This window comes from Bidens hawaiensis, unplaced genomic scaffold (assembly GCF_021521415.1).
Source record: "Bidens hawaiensis isolate Kalapana, Puna unplaced genomic scaffold, B.hawaiensis_p1.1 tig00006086_1, whole genome shotgun sequence".
Lineage (NCBI taxonomy): Eukaryota > Viridiplantae > Streptophyta > Magnoliopsida > Asterales > Asteraceae > Bidens > Bidens hawaiensis.
Genome location: NW_027491405.1, coordinates 921,760 through 941,342, shown reverse-complemented (window position 1 = coordinate 941,342; position 19,583 = coordinate 921,760). Strand labels below are relative to the sequence as shown.

Here is a 19,583-nt window from a genome sequence, read left to right as displayed (position 1 = left end):
CGTTCAAAACAAAGTGTTAACTAACATGGTTTCGCTATGCCTGCAAGCCAAGGAAGAAATGTAATGCTACGATGAATTTGCATTTGGTAATATGATTTAAAAGCATGGGAGTAAAATAAGTACTTTCTTAAAGATTTGTTTGCAATGTAAGCAGAAACAGAAATTCATTATTGAAAATACAATAACTCAAGGTCTCATTTCAAGAAAAGAAAAACCATGACCATGAAAAAGTAACGGGGAACAAGTTCATCTCATCAACATGTATGGTGATCCGCAAAATCATATATTTTCAGCGAGCGTGCACTTTCGAAGATCACCAAAGAACCTTTTCAAGAATTAGGATGATTAAGAGTTAACCCAGTGGATTATCTCTGATGCAGCCTGCTTGTATATCTCATCATAATGAAAACTCTCCATAAATTTGTCACAACCATATGCCTAATTAATATCGCAAAAAAAGGAAACAAAATTCGTTATATGTATAAGACATATTAAACATACACACCACTTAGTAAGTTCCAAGTAACATAACCCTGTCAACTATACACATTTTAGATTAATTTGATAATAAAGGGAGAGAGAAGTGAAACATTGCTTACTTGGGCATGAATCATAAACAAGCTCTTAGATTCATCAGAAGAGATCTTAGCTGAAACAATCTCTAGCTTGTACTTCTCCAACACAAAGCAAATTGCGGTGAGTAGCCCAGGTTTGCGGATTGAGCAAATGGCAATTTGCGCATCTTTATCACACACGTTTAATGTGACATTTGAAGAAATCCATGTTTGAAAAACTTTGGGTGAATTTAATGGGAAGGATAATGAGGTGGAGCCAGATGCTGACACTTTCCCAATGTTACCGGATGAGGAACCCAGATCGGCTAAAAACGACTCCCTAGTGATTTTGGTGGATGGACCATAGGGCATTTCTAGCTTCTTTGTTTCAAGCTTTTGAAGGGTTTGTTCCAGGGTTTTGATGTAGTGTATTGCCTCATCAACTACTGTAGCTTTGTCCGCCTGAAATAAGAGAGTAATTTATATTAAGAAAACAAAGTCATATATTATCTATGGAGTCATTAAGTTGCTTTAATAATCCCTTAGAAATTACAATTCTTGAATTGCTTAATTGTTATGTATAGAAAAATGTGAAGCTACCCGGCCAGTCATCCAAGAAATTAAATTGTGAAGTAAATACTGAAGCTTAAATGAGAAACTGGTTTTAGTTAATATTTTTGAACGCTTTGTTTAGCTTATTGTGTCTCCTAGAATGTGGGGGGAGATCATGTCTCTTGGACTTTTGTAGATTAAGAATCGGTTAGGGTGGGGTAGTTTATCGTGGGAGGATTGGCGGGGTTTTAATTTGTAACTGTGTATGTACTATGTATCGGTGTTTTGTGTGATTTAGTGGCTGTAAATATTTTAGTTAAATTTGTCTATCGTTTATAATATATACCTTTTAATTGGCCGTTAAGAAAAGAAAAATAACTAATTGTGTTTTTAAATACAAAATAAGATGTATGGTGAATGCTTATCAATGAGAAGAAAATTAATTTATTTAATTGATTTATATAAAATTATACTTTTTTATGTTCAAGGATATTAGTTATCTGGTTAGAGGGATGATGGATTGGACTGTATAACCTAAATATGACTCATTAATTCGTGTAAAAAACATCAATCTAACTCACATACACTTAAAAATGTGTAATTAACCAGAAAACTGTTAGATCATGGGGTATACTCTAATTATTACAAAGGTTAAAATGACATGACACTTTAAAGATGGATTAAACCACTTCCCACTTGTGTTAAGTGTGTTAAAAAGACCCATGTGTTATGTTTTTAACGGGTTAAAAGAAACAATATGCATTTACTATGTATTAATTACTAATTGATTTTTTATTTTAGTTATATATTAATAGGAGAGAGATGGAGTTAAATGGGTTAAACCATTTCCTTGGAATGACATGGAGTGAAAAAGAAAAAATGATGTGGAGCTTATATGATGTTAAGATGAGTTAGAGTATAATTCATAGCCTTAGTTTAGCTCATTTATATGAACATATACAATAACTATATTTTTGTCAGTTTCATAATGAGTTTTTAGTAACTTATATTTATACTAATAACATCAGCATTTCTTTAACGGTAAGACATCACCTTACTTGACATGGTAATCTAAAAAACTTCCAACAAATATAAAGCACTCAGAATACAAATTTTATAACTTTAATCAGATTACAGGCACCGATTTTAGTTTGAGATGGACAAGCAAAAGCTTTTTTATCTTAATTTTCTATTGCTTTTCATAATTGGTATTAGTCATTTTGGCAAGAAAATTACAAAAAAATATATATATTTTTAAATGCAGATATAAACTTTGCTTTTAATCGATCTTAAAAATATTTGATTATTTGATCAAAAGATCATTTTCATGTGAAACTAAATGCAGTCTACATTTTTTCTAAAAGTGTTTCAATTCTAAAACATATTTAAGGTGCTTAATGATTTTTTAAAATTATTAATTAAACTCATGTAACATGCTACAATTTTAAATAAAATAAAAAAAAATATTTGATGTGTTGTATAAAAGTAATTAAAAACCTATAAAGGAAAACTTTTAAATTTTTATAATTATATCATTATAGCCAATATTTCTCAAACTTCATATAATAAACAGTTACAAAATTAAGTGAACAAATAATAGGCGCTATGCATCATCTTTCCTGTGAAAAAAAAAGCGAAAAAACAAAAAACAAATACAAGCATATAACATATAAAAACACAAAAAGTCACTTTAGAAGAATCTGTGGTCTTAAATCTCGGATTTATATTATTACGGCATATGACATCTTTCTGAAACAACTTTGAATCCGATTTTTTAAATAACGGATTTGCAACTTCGAGAAAAACTGAATCCGGTAAATACACATTTATAAGAAAAATAACGGATTAGTTTAATAATTATTCTATAAATGTGGAAGGGGGATTCATCGTCGATCAGTTATATACCTTGTCTAGATACGAGCTTAAATAGCACTTGCTCAACATCAGATAGAATTGATGAAGTTATATATTTTTCCTAATATACCCACATCAACTTTAATTTGAAATTTTGATAGTAAATTTTTTTATGGTCATTTAGATTATTGACGGGTCACTTACCGATCCAATCATCTTTATTTCACCCTTAAGAGGAACCCAGCAAAGATGAATTTTGAATTTTTGATGGTACGTGCATATTATAAATTGTTTTGTGGTTTAATTTGTTATTAAGATATGGTGAAAATAGATAAAATCATTTGATATGACAGACTACATATAGAACCCATATATTAAAGATTTCAAATGTGACAATTAGAGAACATATAATGAAAGAAGAAATAATAGACATGAAGATTCTGGAATTAAATTGATACCTTATGAGGGAGAGGCAATAAGGCATGAAGTTGATGGAACATATATCTCATTTTCTTTCTCCTTTCTCTCTCGGTCCAAATATGCAAGTCATGGTCATTTGGCACAACCTCTCTTTTTCCCTTATCAGGACTCACCTCGGTGTCATCCTCGGTTTTGATCTCTTTTTTTATCCCTAAGGTATCGCCATTTTGTTTGTTACCACCACCAATGGCTGTTGCAGACACTTCTTGTCCACCACCACTTGAACGGCCACTAGAGTTGCCAGGCATGACGACCCAAGGATAAGTGTCCCAGAAAAACCCTTCTTGGCCTGCCCCTTCAACCATGTTTGATTGATCTATGTATGCAATGCAGAGAGACAGAGAGAAAGGAGAGATTAAGGAACTAAGAAATAAAGGCGTGTTAAAGAAGATGTTGAGTAGAAAAAATTGGCTTTTTTCTGGATAGCAGTTACCTGACACTCTATCTCGTGTTTTGTGAATTAACTTAAGTTAGTAAAATCGACGAGATGATAAATTTGCATGTATGGATATATTCCTTTAGTGGAGCCCAAAATGCCTTAAGCCATGGTCGTTTTCTACTTCTCAAGTAATAATTAATTATTATTAAAAGGCTTATAACCTAGTGATATTAATGTGTAACTTATTGTGAGATAGAGGGCTCAAGTCATATTGAATAAAGGTGTAGGTTTAAGAGTATGATTAGAAAGATGCATGAATTAATCAGTCATAATAATAATAATAAATAATATCAAATGATATATATATATATATATATATATATATATATATATATATATATATATATATATATATATATATATATATATATATATTCTATGCTAATTGGTTTGGTTATTCTTCCATACATAATTACTTAAACCGGCAGGAACATAAAATTGGTGTATATATAAAACACTTTACAATTGTGCTTAGAACTTCCACAATACGGGGTTTGTGGATAGTTTGTTGATATGGCAGGGGCAAACGAGAAGATGGCAAACGAGGGCATCGTGGGGGTTGCTTGTGTGGAATGTCCGTGGGTAGGGTTTGTGGTGGTTTTGTGTTGTATAAAAAAAATAAGAGTTTTTGAAAAACGTTTGGAATTTGATGCATCATTGATACAACAATTTGTATAGATTTGGTGGATGCTAGCTCTTATTGCTAGATGGAAGGCCGGTGCTATTAGTACAGTAAATACATAATTTTGTTATATATGTTAAAAGTTATGTTTCTTAAGAAAAGTGATTTGTATTATTTCTTTATATTTTATGTATATCATTTATACTTGAATTAATATGCTTCTGGTATAATTTAATGAACCATATCTTTTTATTGTATTTTGTAGTATTTTCATAACAATTATTACCATAAATATATAAAAACATGATTCCCGGCATTATTATCATTATAATTATTACTATTGTAATAAATATCTATAGTATTAAATGTTGCTGTATTAAAATTAAAAAAATACATTTGTTCACATGATCCGTGTACGTAAAAATAATATTTGTTCTCATCTATTTTTCTTAATTATGTTTTTAGACAGCTAAGAATGTGATCATCACAACTGTGAGACACGATCGTTACACATTGATATGCAATGACTACAAGTATTTACAAAAATATGTAATGATGGATTAGAGGTGTGCCATAAAACCGTTCTTTACAATAAAACTCCTGAATTTAGTGTTTTTTATAAAGATAAAGTTCATGTGATGATCTTAATTAGTTTGGAATATTAACGTAAATATATTTTCTATTTTTTATGGAATAAGAAAATATAAGTTATAATTATTTATTAAAGTTGGGTTGGGATGCTAATTTTTTATGAAATAAGAAAATAACTATAAGTTATAATTATTTATAAAAGTTGAGTTGGGTTGGGATGCTAATATGAGTCAAAAGTTTGAGCTTAGTTTGGTTGTCTTGATTTTGAAGCGACAGAAATCGTTTTTTAAGTAAAAGGTTGGATTGGTTATGTTAGGAATGTGAACAATGTAAGGATGCACGCATACGCATAAAAAGAAAGACTTATACACAACCACACATTATGGTAAATAGGGGTTTCTCTATCTCATTGTGCCTTGGGTTTTCATTCATTTTGGATAGAAATCATACAGCGTCTCACTCGTTAAATGAGCATTTAAATTGATATGTAGTTTATTGTTTATGTATTAGGCTATGTGTAGCGGAGGGGCGATAAATTGGGCGAATTGCGACACGTGTCGCCCAGTCAGCAAAGTGTTGGAATTTATTTTTAGGGTGTAATGGTGTTGTAGCCCCCTCCAGTGTTACGTTACCATTTTTTATTATTTTCTTTTAATAATTAAACTAAACAAATAAAAACTCATTAAATTAAATAATTAAATAAAAATACATTAAAATTAAAAAAGAAACATTAAAAAAAATACATAACAAAAAAAAAACTAATATCCATAATATTCATGCATTTTTTCAACTCGTTTTCGTTGCAATAATGCGGCATCTTCGTGTAACCCGGCATGTGTTTCGAAAGAAGGGAATGGGTGTTTCGGTTGGTTCGGGTTGTTTTCAGGATTCATTTTTATTGTATTTTTGAAGAATTTGGTTGTGTGTAGTGTATGAAATGAGTATGGATTTGGAGAAGAAGGGTATATGTATATATATTGTTTAAATTAAATTTGTTTTTTTTAATTTTGATCGTTTCCAACGGTCAAACTATTTTTTTTACTATTTTCCAACATAACACGGCGACAAAAGGTATTCGCCCCCCCCCCCCTATCGCCCCACATTTTGCCCGGGAGGGGGGGGGGGTGTTCTCACCCAACTCGCAAATTGCCCCTTCATTTCGTCCAATACGTATTGCCTTGGTGGTTTGATGTTGAGTTATATGAGCATTTAAATCATGTTGTACATTCTCCAATAGTTTTGCCCACGTGTATTGTTGGTTTCATATCAATACTATATATAATGCACCAATGAAGGGTAAATTAAGACGATTGGATTAAGGGATTTACAACCAAATATGCATGAGGTACAACATTAATAAGGGGCACAAATGTTATTATAACAGCAAATCTCACGTGTATTTGTAATGTCTTCAAAATAATTACAAGTTTCATCCCTTAAAATTACACAATTGGTCCATGGTCTTTTACATATATATTATTTTATTTTCATTTTTAACCCAACTACCCCCACGGTTTTTAAACGGTCATAACCTTTTCGTACGTTAATATTTTTTAAAATAAATGGCATCATAAAAACGAGCATTTTATTATCTTTAATTTGATTATCATATTGCTATAGTTTTCGAAGTAAAACAAATTATGCAAAAGTGTGTCTGGTTTGCTTTTGATGGTTTTTTAATTAAACAATGAGTCCACTTTACATGTTTTTTTTGTCGTCAAAAACCAAAACTAAACTGTTTCTAAATAAAACCCAACTAAACCGAACCATTACCAATGATTAGGTTCTGATTTAGTTTGTACTTTGATAAAAAAATTGAGTTTAAAAATTTAAACAAGAATTGTTAATCTGCATATATCTTCACTTCAAACTAATCATCAACTAATACATTATTAAGAGAATCATACTATGAACAAATATAACTTTGGTCATATAAATAATAACCTTATTAGAATAAATAGAATGCGAAATAATAACAAGAACAAAGATTATAAAAAACCATACTAGAAATTTGATTAAATTAAAGTTGTAATAGACGAGTTTGCTCGTATTAAATAAAACTTTGGTTAACTATATTTTAACTATGTCTAATATATATTATATCTCATACTAAATAAGTAAATAATTAGCATTTCAATATGTACGGTCAGCTCCGGTTTCAACCGTGAAATCAAACTGGTGAACCGTCTCGTAGTTTCAAACAAAATAATGAACACCCAAAAATTTGTTATATGATTATCAAAATACGTGTTTCCAGTTTTCCGCTGCATCGCGCGAGCACTCTTCTAGTTGAGTTATATGAGCATTTAAATCATGTTGTACATTCTTCAACAGTTTTGCCATGGCCAACAAAAACCGTCATTGTATAGATAACTGTTTCTCCCCTTCTCCGTCTTTAAGGCTTTAAAGATTTTTTTTTGTTCCTTTTATGCGCTTACATGTGTCATGCACGTAGATTCTATTATCTAATATGTTTAAATGTAAAGTTTGGTGCCGCAAGGCCTTTTATTGGGCCAAATGGCGGCCGTGATTGGGCCACATCAAGTTATGGTCTTTTTTTAATTATAGTACCATAAGAAATGTAAAGGAATTTGTGTCGACTCACCGTCATAACACCCGAGACCGGCAACGCTTGGGTTTTACCGATTCACCGCCGCAACGCCCCGGCACAGTAACGAGCGTAATCGAGACCGACCGAATTTGCATCGGTTCACCACTGCAACGCCCAGAATCTACAACACTCAGTTTTTACCGACGCCCGAGTTTTACTGGTGCCCTGGTTTTACTAACACATTGTCGTCATGCCAGACCGACAACGCTCGTGTTTTACCAACGTCCGGGTTTTACCGACCAAATAAATGCCGTCTTAAATATTTTTATATTTTTTATATTTTAATATTTTTACATGTTACTTTGAACAATTTATTTTTTGGGTTTTAACGCTTGGATTTTACCAATGTCATTTATACCATACCATAACGAACATAACCGAAACCGTTCAGATTCGTGTCAACTCACCACCACAATGCTCAGAATTACCTACAACGCTCAGTTTTTACCAATACCCGAGTTTTACTGACCATATATATGCCGTTTTAAACATTTTATATGTTTATATGTTTGTATTGTGACGAATTTAATTTTTAGGTTTTAACGTTTGGGTTTCACCAACGTTGTTAATACCATAACGAACGTAATAGATACTAACCAAATTCGCGTCAACTCGCCATCGTAACGCTCGGTATTTACCCCGCCAGGGTTTCGCCCACGCTCGGGTTTACCAATGTCCGAGTTTCAGCAACCGAATAAATGTTTTGTTTATTTTAATTTTCTTATATGTTAAATATTTTTATTTCGACAATTTTTTTTTTGGTTTTTACTATGGTATGAACCGACCCACATTAGGGGACCACTTCAATGCGACGGGCACATAAACATACCCGACCATTAGCTAGGTGAAGAAACGTGGATCGACTCACTGGTAGACGATCTACTTTCCTCGGGTGTGATTATGCTATTTCACCGATGGATCTCTGGGATCTGGATTCTTCCACCTACAAAATGAACAGCACCGTAAACTTACCCCTCAGAAAGGGACAGAGGGGTCCTCTTTGGGGTAACCCTCCGGTGTGAGAATAAGTGTTTGTAGGAGAAGATAATAATATGAGAGTAAGGAATTTGGAGTGTGTTGCTTAATAGCTGAATACTCTGTAATTGGATGTAATTGGATGATATTTGATGATCCTCTCCTTGTGGAGTTGATGTGGTATTTATAGTGCTAGGGTTTCCAATGATTGGGCTCAGACCCAATTAGGGCTTTGTTGGCCTCTTCCAATTACTTTGCGCCACGTGTCCTTTGGGACACCTGGTGCTTTTTCATTGGTTATAATCACGTGGTAGCACATGGGTTTTGCTGAGTTGTCCACCTTTCATTGGCAGCTGTCAACATCAGCATATTCTTATTCCTTAAAAAGATACCTTCTGGAAGGTTGTCTGACGTGCACAATCAAGGTTGCCCTAATCCTGATTTGGATAAGGACGAGGTTGATTATATGCATGTGTGATACGCGCCTATCCTGAGGATGCGCGAGGTCTTCTCTTTATTCTCACGCGCAGATGTTTCATGCGCAGATGTGATATGCACGAGCATGTGATATGCGCCACGCGCATATGTGATATGCGTGAGCATATGTGATGCGTGAGCATATGTGATGCGTGAGCATATGTGATGCCTGAGCATCTGTGGTGCCTGAGCATATGATGCCTGAGCATGTGATGCATGAGCATATGTGATATGCGTGAGCATATGTGATATGCGCCATGCGCGTAGGTTTTGGCTTTGTGCCTTCATAATGTCTTGATTTCAAGCCTCTTGTTCATATCTTGTGGGTTGACCCGCCTCGCTCGGTGTTGTGGCGGGTACATACCTCTTCAAGCCCCCCCAGTCTAATGTGTGTCTTGTCTCGCGCGAGCGAGGTAAGATAGATATTAGGCTTAGTAGTTTGCTCTTTTAGTAGGGGTTTGTCTTTTTCTTCTTATTATTTATCGTTGCGCGAAATTCTATCCTTTTGGTTGAAAACGAATCGTCCCTGTACGTGGTTGGTTGTTGCTGACATGCGTCAGTGATGGAGACGTGTCAGACCTTTCGTGTGCTAGAGGTGCTACAGTTGCCTTTCGTGTCCCCTCACATAGTGTCAGGGACACGTGTCGCGCTCGCGTTGGTCCGTTCGTGCGAGTGGTGGCGCGTGAATTCTGGCAGCAGCTGTAGAGTTTCTTTTCGTGTCCCCTCACACAGTGTCAGGGACACGTGTCGCGCTCGCGTTGGCTTACACCTGCGAGTGGGGGCGCGTGAAGTCCGATCAGCACCAATATTTCTCTCTCCTGGGCCTATAAAAGCCAGCCCTTAGAGTTTTTTATCCTTCATCTTCTTGTTTATTATTCAGAGCTCTTTTCTTTCTTTCATTCTATTCCGATTGCCTTTGTTCTGCTTCCAGATCTCTGTTCTTCAGAAGCATCCTTTGTCCGTTTTCACAGTTGTATGTCTGATAGCTCAGACAACACAATCTCCCCCATCCATTGCCGTGTTAAATCGTTAGTAATGTCTACATTGAAGAAGACCGGCAAGGGGAAGAAGGCTGTTGAGGCCTCATCGGAGGAGGTAGGGAGGACCAAGGCCGTGAAGAAGTGGGATGAGATCCCCTGCAAACTTAGGCAGTCCGATTTTGACAGCCTTATCACCTCTCAGGGTTTTCTCCCTGAGTTTGGCTGCATGTTGCCTGGGGCCGGGCAAACGGCGGCGGACCCGCCCACCGGCTATATATCCCTTTACTGCCATTTTTTCACCCACTGCAACCTTCGTCTCCCGATGACAAGGTTTGTGGGTGCGGTGCTCAGGTTTTATGGGATTCATATATCCCAAGTCCATCCGTTTGGACTCGTGCGCATGACTCACTTTGAGTTCATGTGCAAATCTCAGCGCGAGGAGCCCACCCCTCGTCGCTTTCAATTTTTTTATAAGCCCAAGATCCAAGATTCTTGGTTCTCATTTATTCCTCGCAGTCAGAAGGTCAAGTGCTGCACTGTTTCATTCAAGAGCCTTCATGACTGGTCTGAGAGGTTTTTTTATATCAGGGCTGGTGTGATCCCCATCCGCATGACCATGCGCGCGATCTCTTCTGCGCCTGTGGATGTGGGTGTCTTCAAGAACCCAACTGGCGCCTGGGTGAAAAAGTTGACTGCTGAACCATCCCCCGCCAAGAAAATTTGCGAGGAGGCGCTGGTGGGGGTTGGTATGAGCAGTAGGTGGGCTGACAGCGCGACTGAGCCCGTTATCCAAGTTGACGGCTTATGTAAGTTAACTCATTGCATTACTTCTGCGCGAACATAAATCGTTTTTCTGATATCATTTGACTTGTTTTGTGCAGTCAGCAAGGAGTATGTCCACGCCGCCTATGATGAGCATATGGAGGGTGGCTCCATCGCGCTAGGCGCTGGGGAGGTTGGCTTCCCCGATCGCTTCGATGACATGTTCATCCCTGTTGATCTGGGATTTGTCTTCGACAGCGATGCGCCTGGTAAGCCTTTGTACTTATGCATTTTCCTTTATAATACCAAATTTGGCTAACACTTCTGTTGCACGTATTGTAGATGCGCTTGAAAACTACGAGCTGGAGCTCGCGGAAGAGGAGGAGGAGGAGGAGGCGCCCCAGCTGAAGCGTAAGGCTAAAGGGAAAACCGGCGCAGGGGCCAGTAAGAAACAGAAGAAAGATGTTGCCCCTGTTGTTCAGGATCCTCCTACTCAGGCGGGGGGATTTGAGAAAACCCAGGAGTTTCCCTCCAAGTTTCCCTTGTCTTCCCTGCCTCAAAAAGTGGGCAGACCTCCTGTCCACACGAGGTATGGTGCTACTACCTCCTCCCTTCGCGCGGTGGAAAAGGGAAGCGGCGTTGCGCCTTCGACAGGTATACTTTGCTTATCCTTTGCTTATCTTTTACTGTTCTTTGAGCGCGATTCTGATAGAATTACTGATGAATCTTTGCTCACTCAAATGTTTGTAGAGCCGGCGACCTTGGTGGATCAACCTCAAGCGCAACAAGATGCCGAGGCTGCGCCGGAGGTCGCTTCGAAGTCCCCTGTTTTACCCTCGAAAAAGGGTAGAATGGACTTCATGGCGATGTTTGCCTCGCGAACGGAGTTGCGCCAAGGTACGTATTGCGCTTTTATTTTCTGACTTTCTTTTAGATCAAGTCATGAACCATTTTGTTGATTTTTTCACAGGAGTCATTGCTGGCGTACAAGCTGCTGGCGGCACTCCTGGCGCCGGTGCCAGCGCCGTTGGCTCTGCTCCTGCTCCTGCAAGCGATGAATCTCCCCTCATCGGGATTACTAAGGAGCAGGAGGCCGTTTTACGCGCCGATCTGGCGGCGTCGAGACCTCCCTCACCTCCTCCTGCGCACAGCCCTCCTCGCGAGACTGATTTTGATTCTAGGTCGCAGGAGAAAAGGCCTGTTTCAGAGGAGGATGAGGAGGTTCAAGCTGAAGGCTCCGACAGCGGCCGCGCCAGCCCTGCAGCGCCACGAGGTTTCGCGGCGCCGTCTTCTCGTGGGCCTGCCGCTGACTTTTCTGCTTCGTCCCCGCAGGTATAAGTTCGTTTTTGCTCCGCTGCGCGGACTTTCATATTAGTGTTTTGATGACTTAGATCATTACTTTGTGTTTGCAGGAAGCCGATCACATCTACCGCCCGAGATGGAACCTTACTGAGGACAGCTCATTTCAGTCCATGGGTGTGTGTGAGGAATTCTGGGCTCATTCTGTGCCTCCAGCTGAAAGGAGGTTTCAGGAGGCCCGCGCTCGCGATGACTTGCTCAAAGATCATCTGTTTGCTGGGTCGGCTTTCTTTGCTGCCTCCCAAGAGCTTCGCTATGATTACGTAAAGGTACGTGATGCTCTTGCGGAAGCCAAGCAAGAGGCTAAAGTATCTGCTTGGCATCTTTCTGATGCTCGAGAGAGAGCTGAGAAGCTCCAAGCAGAGCTCAGTGAGAACAGAGCAAGTGCCAACACCGCGTTCGTTAAGCGCGGGCATGAGCTACAGGCTGCGCGGGAGAAGCTGCAGACGGCCGAGGCGGACGCGGCCAAGTACGCGCGTAGAGTGCGCGACTTGGAGCTGGACGCGGAGGCGCGTGACCAAGCTCTTGTCCAGTCTATAACTGACAAATCATCGCTGGAGAGTGAGGTTGCGCGCCTGAAGAAGGAGCTGGCGGCCGCGCAGGCCGAGAAAGATGAAGCCTTGGCGACAGCAGCGTCTAGCCAGGAAGCACTCGAGCTTGCGCGAGGGGAAAAAGAAGAAGTCCTGGCGGCAGCAGCGTCCGACAAAGAGGAGCTGAAACAGACTAAGGAAACTGTTGAGTTGTTAAACTCTCAGATTCCTGCTCTTGAGACGTCTGTTGCTTCCCTCGCGCAGGATCGCCACTGGCTAATCTCACAGGGTGTGACTCGTTGCGCTTACGCGATGAAATACTCAGACGAGTTTCAGGCCCTTGTGATGGATTGCAACGCTGCCGCGCGCTTGGTGGGTCGAGCTGAAGGGTTTACGGATGGCTATGAATATGGCATGCTGAAGAAGAACCCATCCGAGTACCCTTATCAGAGCGACGTTGCCTGCGCGGACATGGCCGCGATGGGGGAGAAGTATTTGAATACTCCCATTCCCATCCTTGCGCAGGTATTTTAACCTTAATAAGATAACCTTGACTTATTTTTCAAGTCTTTTTGTACTCATATTTTTCCTTATGATTTGCAGATATCCGCGCTTGCTGACCAGCCCGATCTCGTCGCGCTAAAGAAATTACTTGACGAGTGCGAAGGGGCTGGTGGCGGCGATGATGGCGCGGGGCATGCTGCCCCTGCTAGCGGCTCTGGCGTGGCCAAAGGATCCGCTCCTGACACTATTGTGATAGAAGAATCCATTCAGGACGAAGAACTTGACTATGGTCAGTTTGGAGATGACGAGGAGCGGGTTGCGCCAGGTGCTGAGGGCGGTGATGAGGACTATGAAGAGGCTGACGTCGACGTGGAGACTTGAGAAGCCCTTCATGTTTTTTATTTTTATTTTTATTTGTAGTTTGTATCTCATCATCTTGTAAACTTGTAAATTTCAATGCTTTGGAATGAAATTTTGTTTTTCCCTTCTTCGCATCTTGCGCATTCCCCATTCATCTCTTTATATTGCATGTTTGCTTGTTGAATATAAGATATGCTTGCACGTTGAAATAAGAACAAGGTTGTAAGGAAATTATTATACTTAATCCTTGTCATATTGTAAGTGATTTTGCCATATCTTGATTATGTTGACACGCGCCTTGGCGTTTTCATTATTCCTCTTTTGCGCGACGTTATCGCGCATGGAATTATGAGTTTTTTAGCCTTTACGTGTCAATATGTGTTACTCAGATATCCATTACAGTTTCATGCGCGACCTCGACCTGAGACCTTAACAACTATGTTTTGGCATTTGCTTTGCCTTAGTTGTGCTTAGGTATTTTTATGGTCAGGCTGCGCAGCATGTAGGATGGATGTTGTGAGTGATTTGAGCTAAGGCTCACATTATTGGGCTAAGGCCCTGAGCTAAGGCTCATATTATTGGGCTAAGGCCCTGACGTTTTAGAGTTAAGACTCATTAACGCGTTTGAGCTTGAAGCTCGCACATGTATGTTTTACCTCGTTTTATTTCGTTTTGATGTCAATACAATGTTGTCATATTGCTCAAAATTAATAAAAAGAAGTGTGAAACATGTATGCAAAAGGTAATAGAATTGGGCTAAGGCCCTGACGATTTAGAGTTAAGACTCGTTAACGCGTTTGAGCTTGAAGCTCGCGCATGTATGTTTTACTTCGTTTTTATTTCGTTTTGATGTCAATACAATGTTGTCATATTGCTCAAAATTAATAAAGGGAAGTGTGAAACATGTATACAAAAGGTAATAGAATCCACATTAAGAGAAGATAGCGCGTATCATTATTCATAATGGCTTAAAAAGCCTTGATTACAAACTTGACATTTTTACATGAAACATTTTCTAAGCTGTGCGGCGTTCCATGCGCGCGGGATCTTCTTTCCATTCAAATCTTTTAAAGCGTATGCGCCTTTTCCCAATTCTTCCGAGACTTGATAAGGTCCCTCCCAATTGGGGGACATTTTTCCCGGGGGTATCGCGCGGCTAGCTTCATTGTTTCGAAGGACAAAATCATTTTTCTTGAAGTGGCATTCTTTCACACGCTGGTTGTAATATTTTTCCAGTTTTTTCTTGTATTTGGCTTCACTGATGATAGCCGCCTCTCTGCGCCCTTCAAGTAAGTTGAGATCCAACCTTCTTTCGCGCTCGTTATCAATCTTGCTCATCATGAGCACTCTATGGGATGGGCATCCAATTTCTGCTGGAATCATTGCCTCCGTTCCATAGGTTAGGCTGAACGGGGATTCGCCATTGCTGGTTTTGCTTAATGTCCTGTGTGCCCACAGGACATTAGGTAGCTCTTCGACCCAAGAATGGGATTCTCCCTCCAACCTTTTCTTCAGCCCATTTAACAAGCTTTGATTCGCGCGCTCCACTTGGCCATTCCCCTGAGGGTGGTATACCGAAGTGAAGATTTGGTTGATGCGCAATTCCTTGAGCCAGTTGGATATCTTCTTGTCAGTGAATTGTTTGCCATTATCGCTCACAATTTCCATGGGCAAGCCAAAACGGCATATGATGTGGCTCCAGATAAACTGCTTCATCGCTTCGGCTGTGATTTTTGCTAGTGGTTTGGCTTCAACCCATTTTGTAAAATAGTCTACTGCCACTACCAAAAATTTTACTCGCCCTTGCGCTTGCGGTAGGGGACCCACAATATCGATTGCCCATTTGTGGAAAGGCCATGTGGAGGTCACCGGAATCAAGTTGTTCTTTGGCCGCATGGTGTTTGGCGCATAGCTCTGACATGCTTTGCATTTTTGGATCTCTTTTAAAGCGTCCAAGTACATGCCTGGCCAATAGTAACCTGCGCTCATTGCCTTGGCAACCACCATGCGCGGGCCAGCATGTATTCCACAGATTCCTTCGTGTATCTCTCTGATCACATAGCTTGCTTCCTCAGCATCTAGGCATTTCATGAGCGGTCCAAGATAAGAGCGTCGATATAATGTACCATCAAGCAGTTCATAGTTCTGCGACTTGTGTCATATCTTCCTCGCTTGTGCGCGATCGTCCGGTACTTTTCCCTCCTTCAAGAATTCCATTACTGGAGTTATCCATGATGAAGGGGTTGTATGAGTTACAAGGACAGACTTCGCTCCCACCGACGGGTTGCTCATTACTTCTACCCTGACATCTTTGCCAAAGTGATCGAAGCTGGTTGATGCCATCTTGCTCAGCGCGTCAGCAGATTTGTTTTCACTGCGCGGAATATGAATGATTCTGAAGCAGTCAAATTGCTCGATGAGCTTTTTCGCCTGCTCTAGATACAGAGGCATGGTGTTCTCCTTGGCATCATAAAGGCCATTGACCTGTGCTGCTACCAAGTATGAATCAACATGGGCCTCTAGCTTTTTAACTCCGAATTTGTGCGCGATGCGCAGGCCAGCCAGCAGGGCTTCATACTCAGCTTCATTGTTGGTGCTCTTGAAGTCCAACCTGATGGCGTAAGTATATTCCTGATTCTCTGGATCCACCAGCTTGAGGCCTGCGCCGGATCCTTCGTTGTTTGAAGCTCCGTCGGTGAATAATCTCCACACATTTTCTTCATAATTGGCTCGCGGAGGGTCTACCTCGCGCTGAGCCTCTTCAATTTTTCCTTCGGGGACTTCTGCAATGAAATCAGCCAAGACTTGTCCCTTTATCGCTGGGTGGGGCTTATAGGCGATCGTGTGTTCTCCCAATTCCAGCGCCCACTTTGTCAGCCTTCCTGAGAGCGCGGGACGCCGCAAGACTTGCTGGATGTTGTAACCAGTCAGAACTTCAATGGGATGACCATTGAAATATCTATGAAGCTTGCGCGACGCGTGTGTTAGTGACAAAACTAACTTTTCCATGATGGAGTAGCGCGTCTCAGGATCTATCAGCACCCGACTCACATAGTATATTGGCGTTTGGATTCCCTTGCGATCCACCAACAATACTGCGCCGATGGCGCGCTCTCCTGCCGATAGGTACAATGTCAAGATTTCACCAGGCAGTGGAGCTGTGAGCGCGGGCAGATTTATCAAACACTCTTTTATCTCACTGAAAGCTTGCTCGGCCTCAGGAGTCCATTTGAATTGGCTTTTCTTTAAGCAATTCCTCAATGTGTTGACAAATGGGGTAGATTTGCTTGCATGGTTCGCTAGGAACCTGTTGATTGAAACCAATCTACCATTCAGCTTCTGGACTTCTTTCATGGTGGATGGCGAGGGCATGTCAAGGATGGCCTCCACCTTCTCAGGGTTCACCTTGAAACCATCCTTGGTGACCATTACACCTAGAAATTTTCCCTCTTGTACGCCGAAAGTGCATTTGCTCGGATTGAGCTTCATGTTAACTTCCTTTAGGCGCCCAAGGGTTTCTTCGATGTCTTTGAGCATTTGTTTTTCCTCCCTGCTTTTGATCACCAAATCATCCACATAGACTTCTAGGTTTCTTCCAATTTGCTCGCTGAAAACGGCATCCATAAGTCTTTGGTAGGTGGCTCCCGCATTCTTCAAACCAAAGGGCATTTTTGTGTAACAAAAAACACCCTTGTCGGTTCTGAAGGCGGTCTTGTCCTCGTCTTGTGGTGCCATTTGAATCTGGTGATAGCCCTTGTAGGCATCCAGGAAACATTTGAGCTTAAATGGCGCCACGGAGTCCACCTTTGCGTCGATGTTTGGGAGGGGGTAACAATCTTTTGGGCACGCTTTGTTGAGGTCCTTGAAGTCAATGCACATCCTCCACGACCCGTTACTTTTCTTTACCATCACAGGATTAGCTACCCATGTCTGGTATCATATCGGGCGGATGATGTTTGCGCGCAATAGATCCTCAACCTGCTCATTCATGGCCCTCGCCTTCTCATCCTCCATGACTCTCTTCTTTTGAGCAATTGGCTCTACAGACTTGAACGTGTTGAGAGAATGTTTCGCCAGGTCTAGCGGAACCCCAGTCATATCAGAGTGTTGCCACGCGAAGACCGACATGTATGCTGTGAGCAATCTTTTCATTCTCAACCTCGTGTCATCTGATATCGTAGCGCCAATTGTGATTGTCTGCTCCGGGAATTTTGGGTTGAGAATCCATTCCTCTGGCGCGTTGTCTGCCATTTGAAGTTTCATTCTCCCTTCCCGCGGAGTACTTGTCACTGCACACAAATGATCTCGGTATACAAAAGTTACACCTGTTGGTGTTGGGAACCTTAACGCGCCGTGCGCTGGCGACGGTATGGCGTTGAATTGGGCAATCGTTCCCCTACCCAAGATCATATTGTGGCAAGAAGTGGTGGGCAAGACCAAGAAATTGACAACTTCGGCTCGCTTGTGTTTTTCATCTCCCATGGTTAATTCAAATTGTATTTGACCTAGGGGATGAATGATTTCATTCGAAACACCAGAGATTGGTGCATTCACAATTTCAAGCCTTGCTTGGTCTGCCGGATCCAGTTTCCTGAAACATTGCTCATACATGATGTCTGACTCGCTGCCAGTGTCCACCAGGACTTTTGACACTTCATAATGAGCAATGTGTGTAGTGATGACAAGAGGACTGCTTATGGAAGGGCCTCCCCTGATTCTTGGGAAGATTACTTGTTGCTCGCGCCAATCTCCTTGGATTTGCGCGCTTCTCTTTCTTGATATTTGCCCTTGCCTTCCTCCCTCAGCTACACAGATTCTTTTGTACTTTTTGCTGGCTAAGGCTCCTGATTGTTCATATTCTGGTCTTGAGTTTTTCACCAGGTGAGCCAGCTTGCCTGATTTCACATCCTTTTCAATTGCATCCTTCAAGTGGTGGCATGCATCAGTGTTGTGCCCTGTGGACTTGTGAAACTCACAGTACTTGCCACTGTCTGATGGTCCCTTGTAGTGTAGTGGCTTGGGGCTTTTGAATTGGACATTCTCAGTGCTTAACACCTGTGAAGGCGTTTTAGTGAGGGGAGTCCATATTCTTGGCAGAGGTCTATTAGGATCTCTGCCGCTTTCCCTCTTGTCACCCTCCCCGCGATTACGAACGTCTTTTTGGGGCTGGGGTGAGCTTGGTTGCGCCTGTTTTTCTGCGGGAGAAAAACTGGTTGGTTGCAACCTGGACCATACAGAGTTCTGTTTGCCCCTTCTTTCGTTGCTGCGCGGTGTCTCAGCTTGATGCGCTTTTTCTCTTGCCCTATCTTGGGCAATTTGTTTTTCATTTCTCGCGAAGACTCGCAATGCTTCCATTAGTTTGGCCCAAGTGGTTGGCATGCCATCTCTGCTTACGAGAGCTCGGCGGAGTTGATCACTGCGCGCGCCTTGTATAAAGGCCACGCGCAAGAGTTGCTCAGTGATACCTCCGATTGCCAGAGACTCCTGATTGAAACGAGTGATGTAGTCTTCAATCGTTTCATCATTCCTGCGCACGCAGTGCATGATGTCATCAGGGTCGCGCGTGTGTCTGCGCTGCTGTACGAAGTGGGCTTGGAACTTTTCCAATAGTTCCTCGAACCCATCGATTTGCCCAGTCGGCAAGCTCTCGAACCAGACACGCGCCGCGCCCGTGAGGCAGCGAGCAAACATGTGACACCATGTTGGCATCGTCCAGCTTTCTAGGTTTCCTGTGTTGAAAAAACCTTGTAAGAAATCGTCTGGATCTGTTGTGCCGTCATATTTGCCCAAACCACTTGGCATCTTGGTTTTGTGCTGAATGGGGGCCTTCGCGATGCGCTCAGTGAACTTTGAATGTTTCACCAAGATGGCTGGCCTGTATGGTGTGGTTACGTCCACTTGCCCTCTTACTGGTGGGCTGTATGGCGCTTGCA

At 41.1% G+C, this 19,583-nt stretch overlaps 1 protein-coding gene across 1 annotated transcript; it reads right to left on the bottom strand.

The window, feature by feature from the left end:
* Window positions 1-345: 345 nt before the first annotated feature.
* On the bottom strand, window positions 346-3,745 carry LOC143631525 (transcription factor bHLH95-like). The gene is made up of 3 exons (XM_077100275.1): window positions 3,419-3,745; window positions 600-1,016; window positions 346-438 (listed from the first exon to the last, which is right to left on the bottom strand). The coding sequence occupies exons 1-3, from the start codon at window positions 3,743-3,745 to the stop codon at window positions 346-348; spliced, it is 837 nt and encodes a 278-aa protein (XP_076956390.1).
* Between the last annotated feature and the right edge of the window lie 15,838 nt (window positions 3,746-19,583).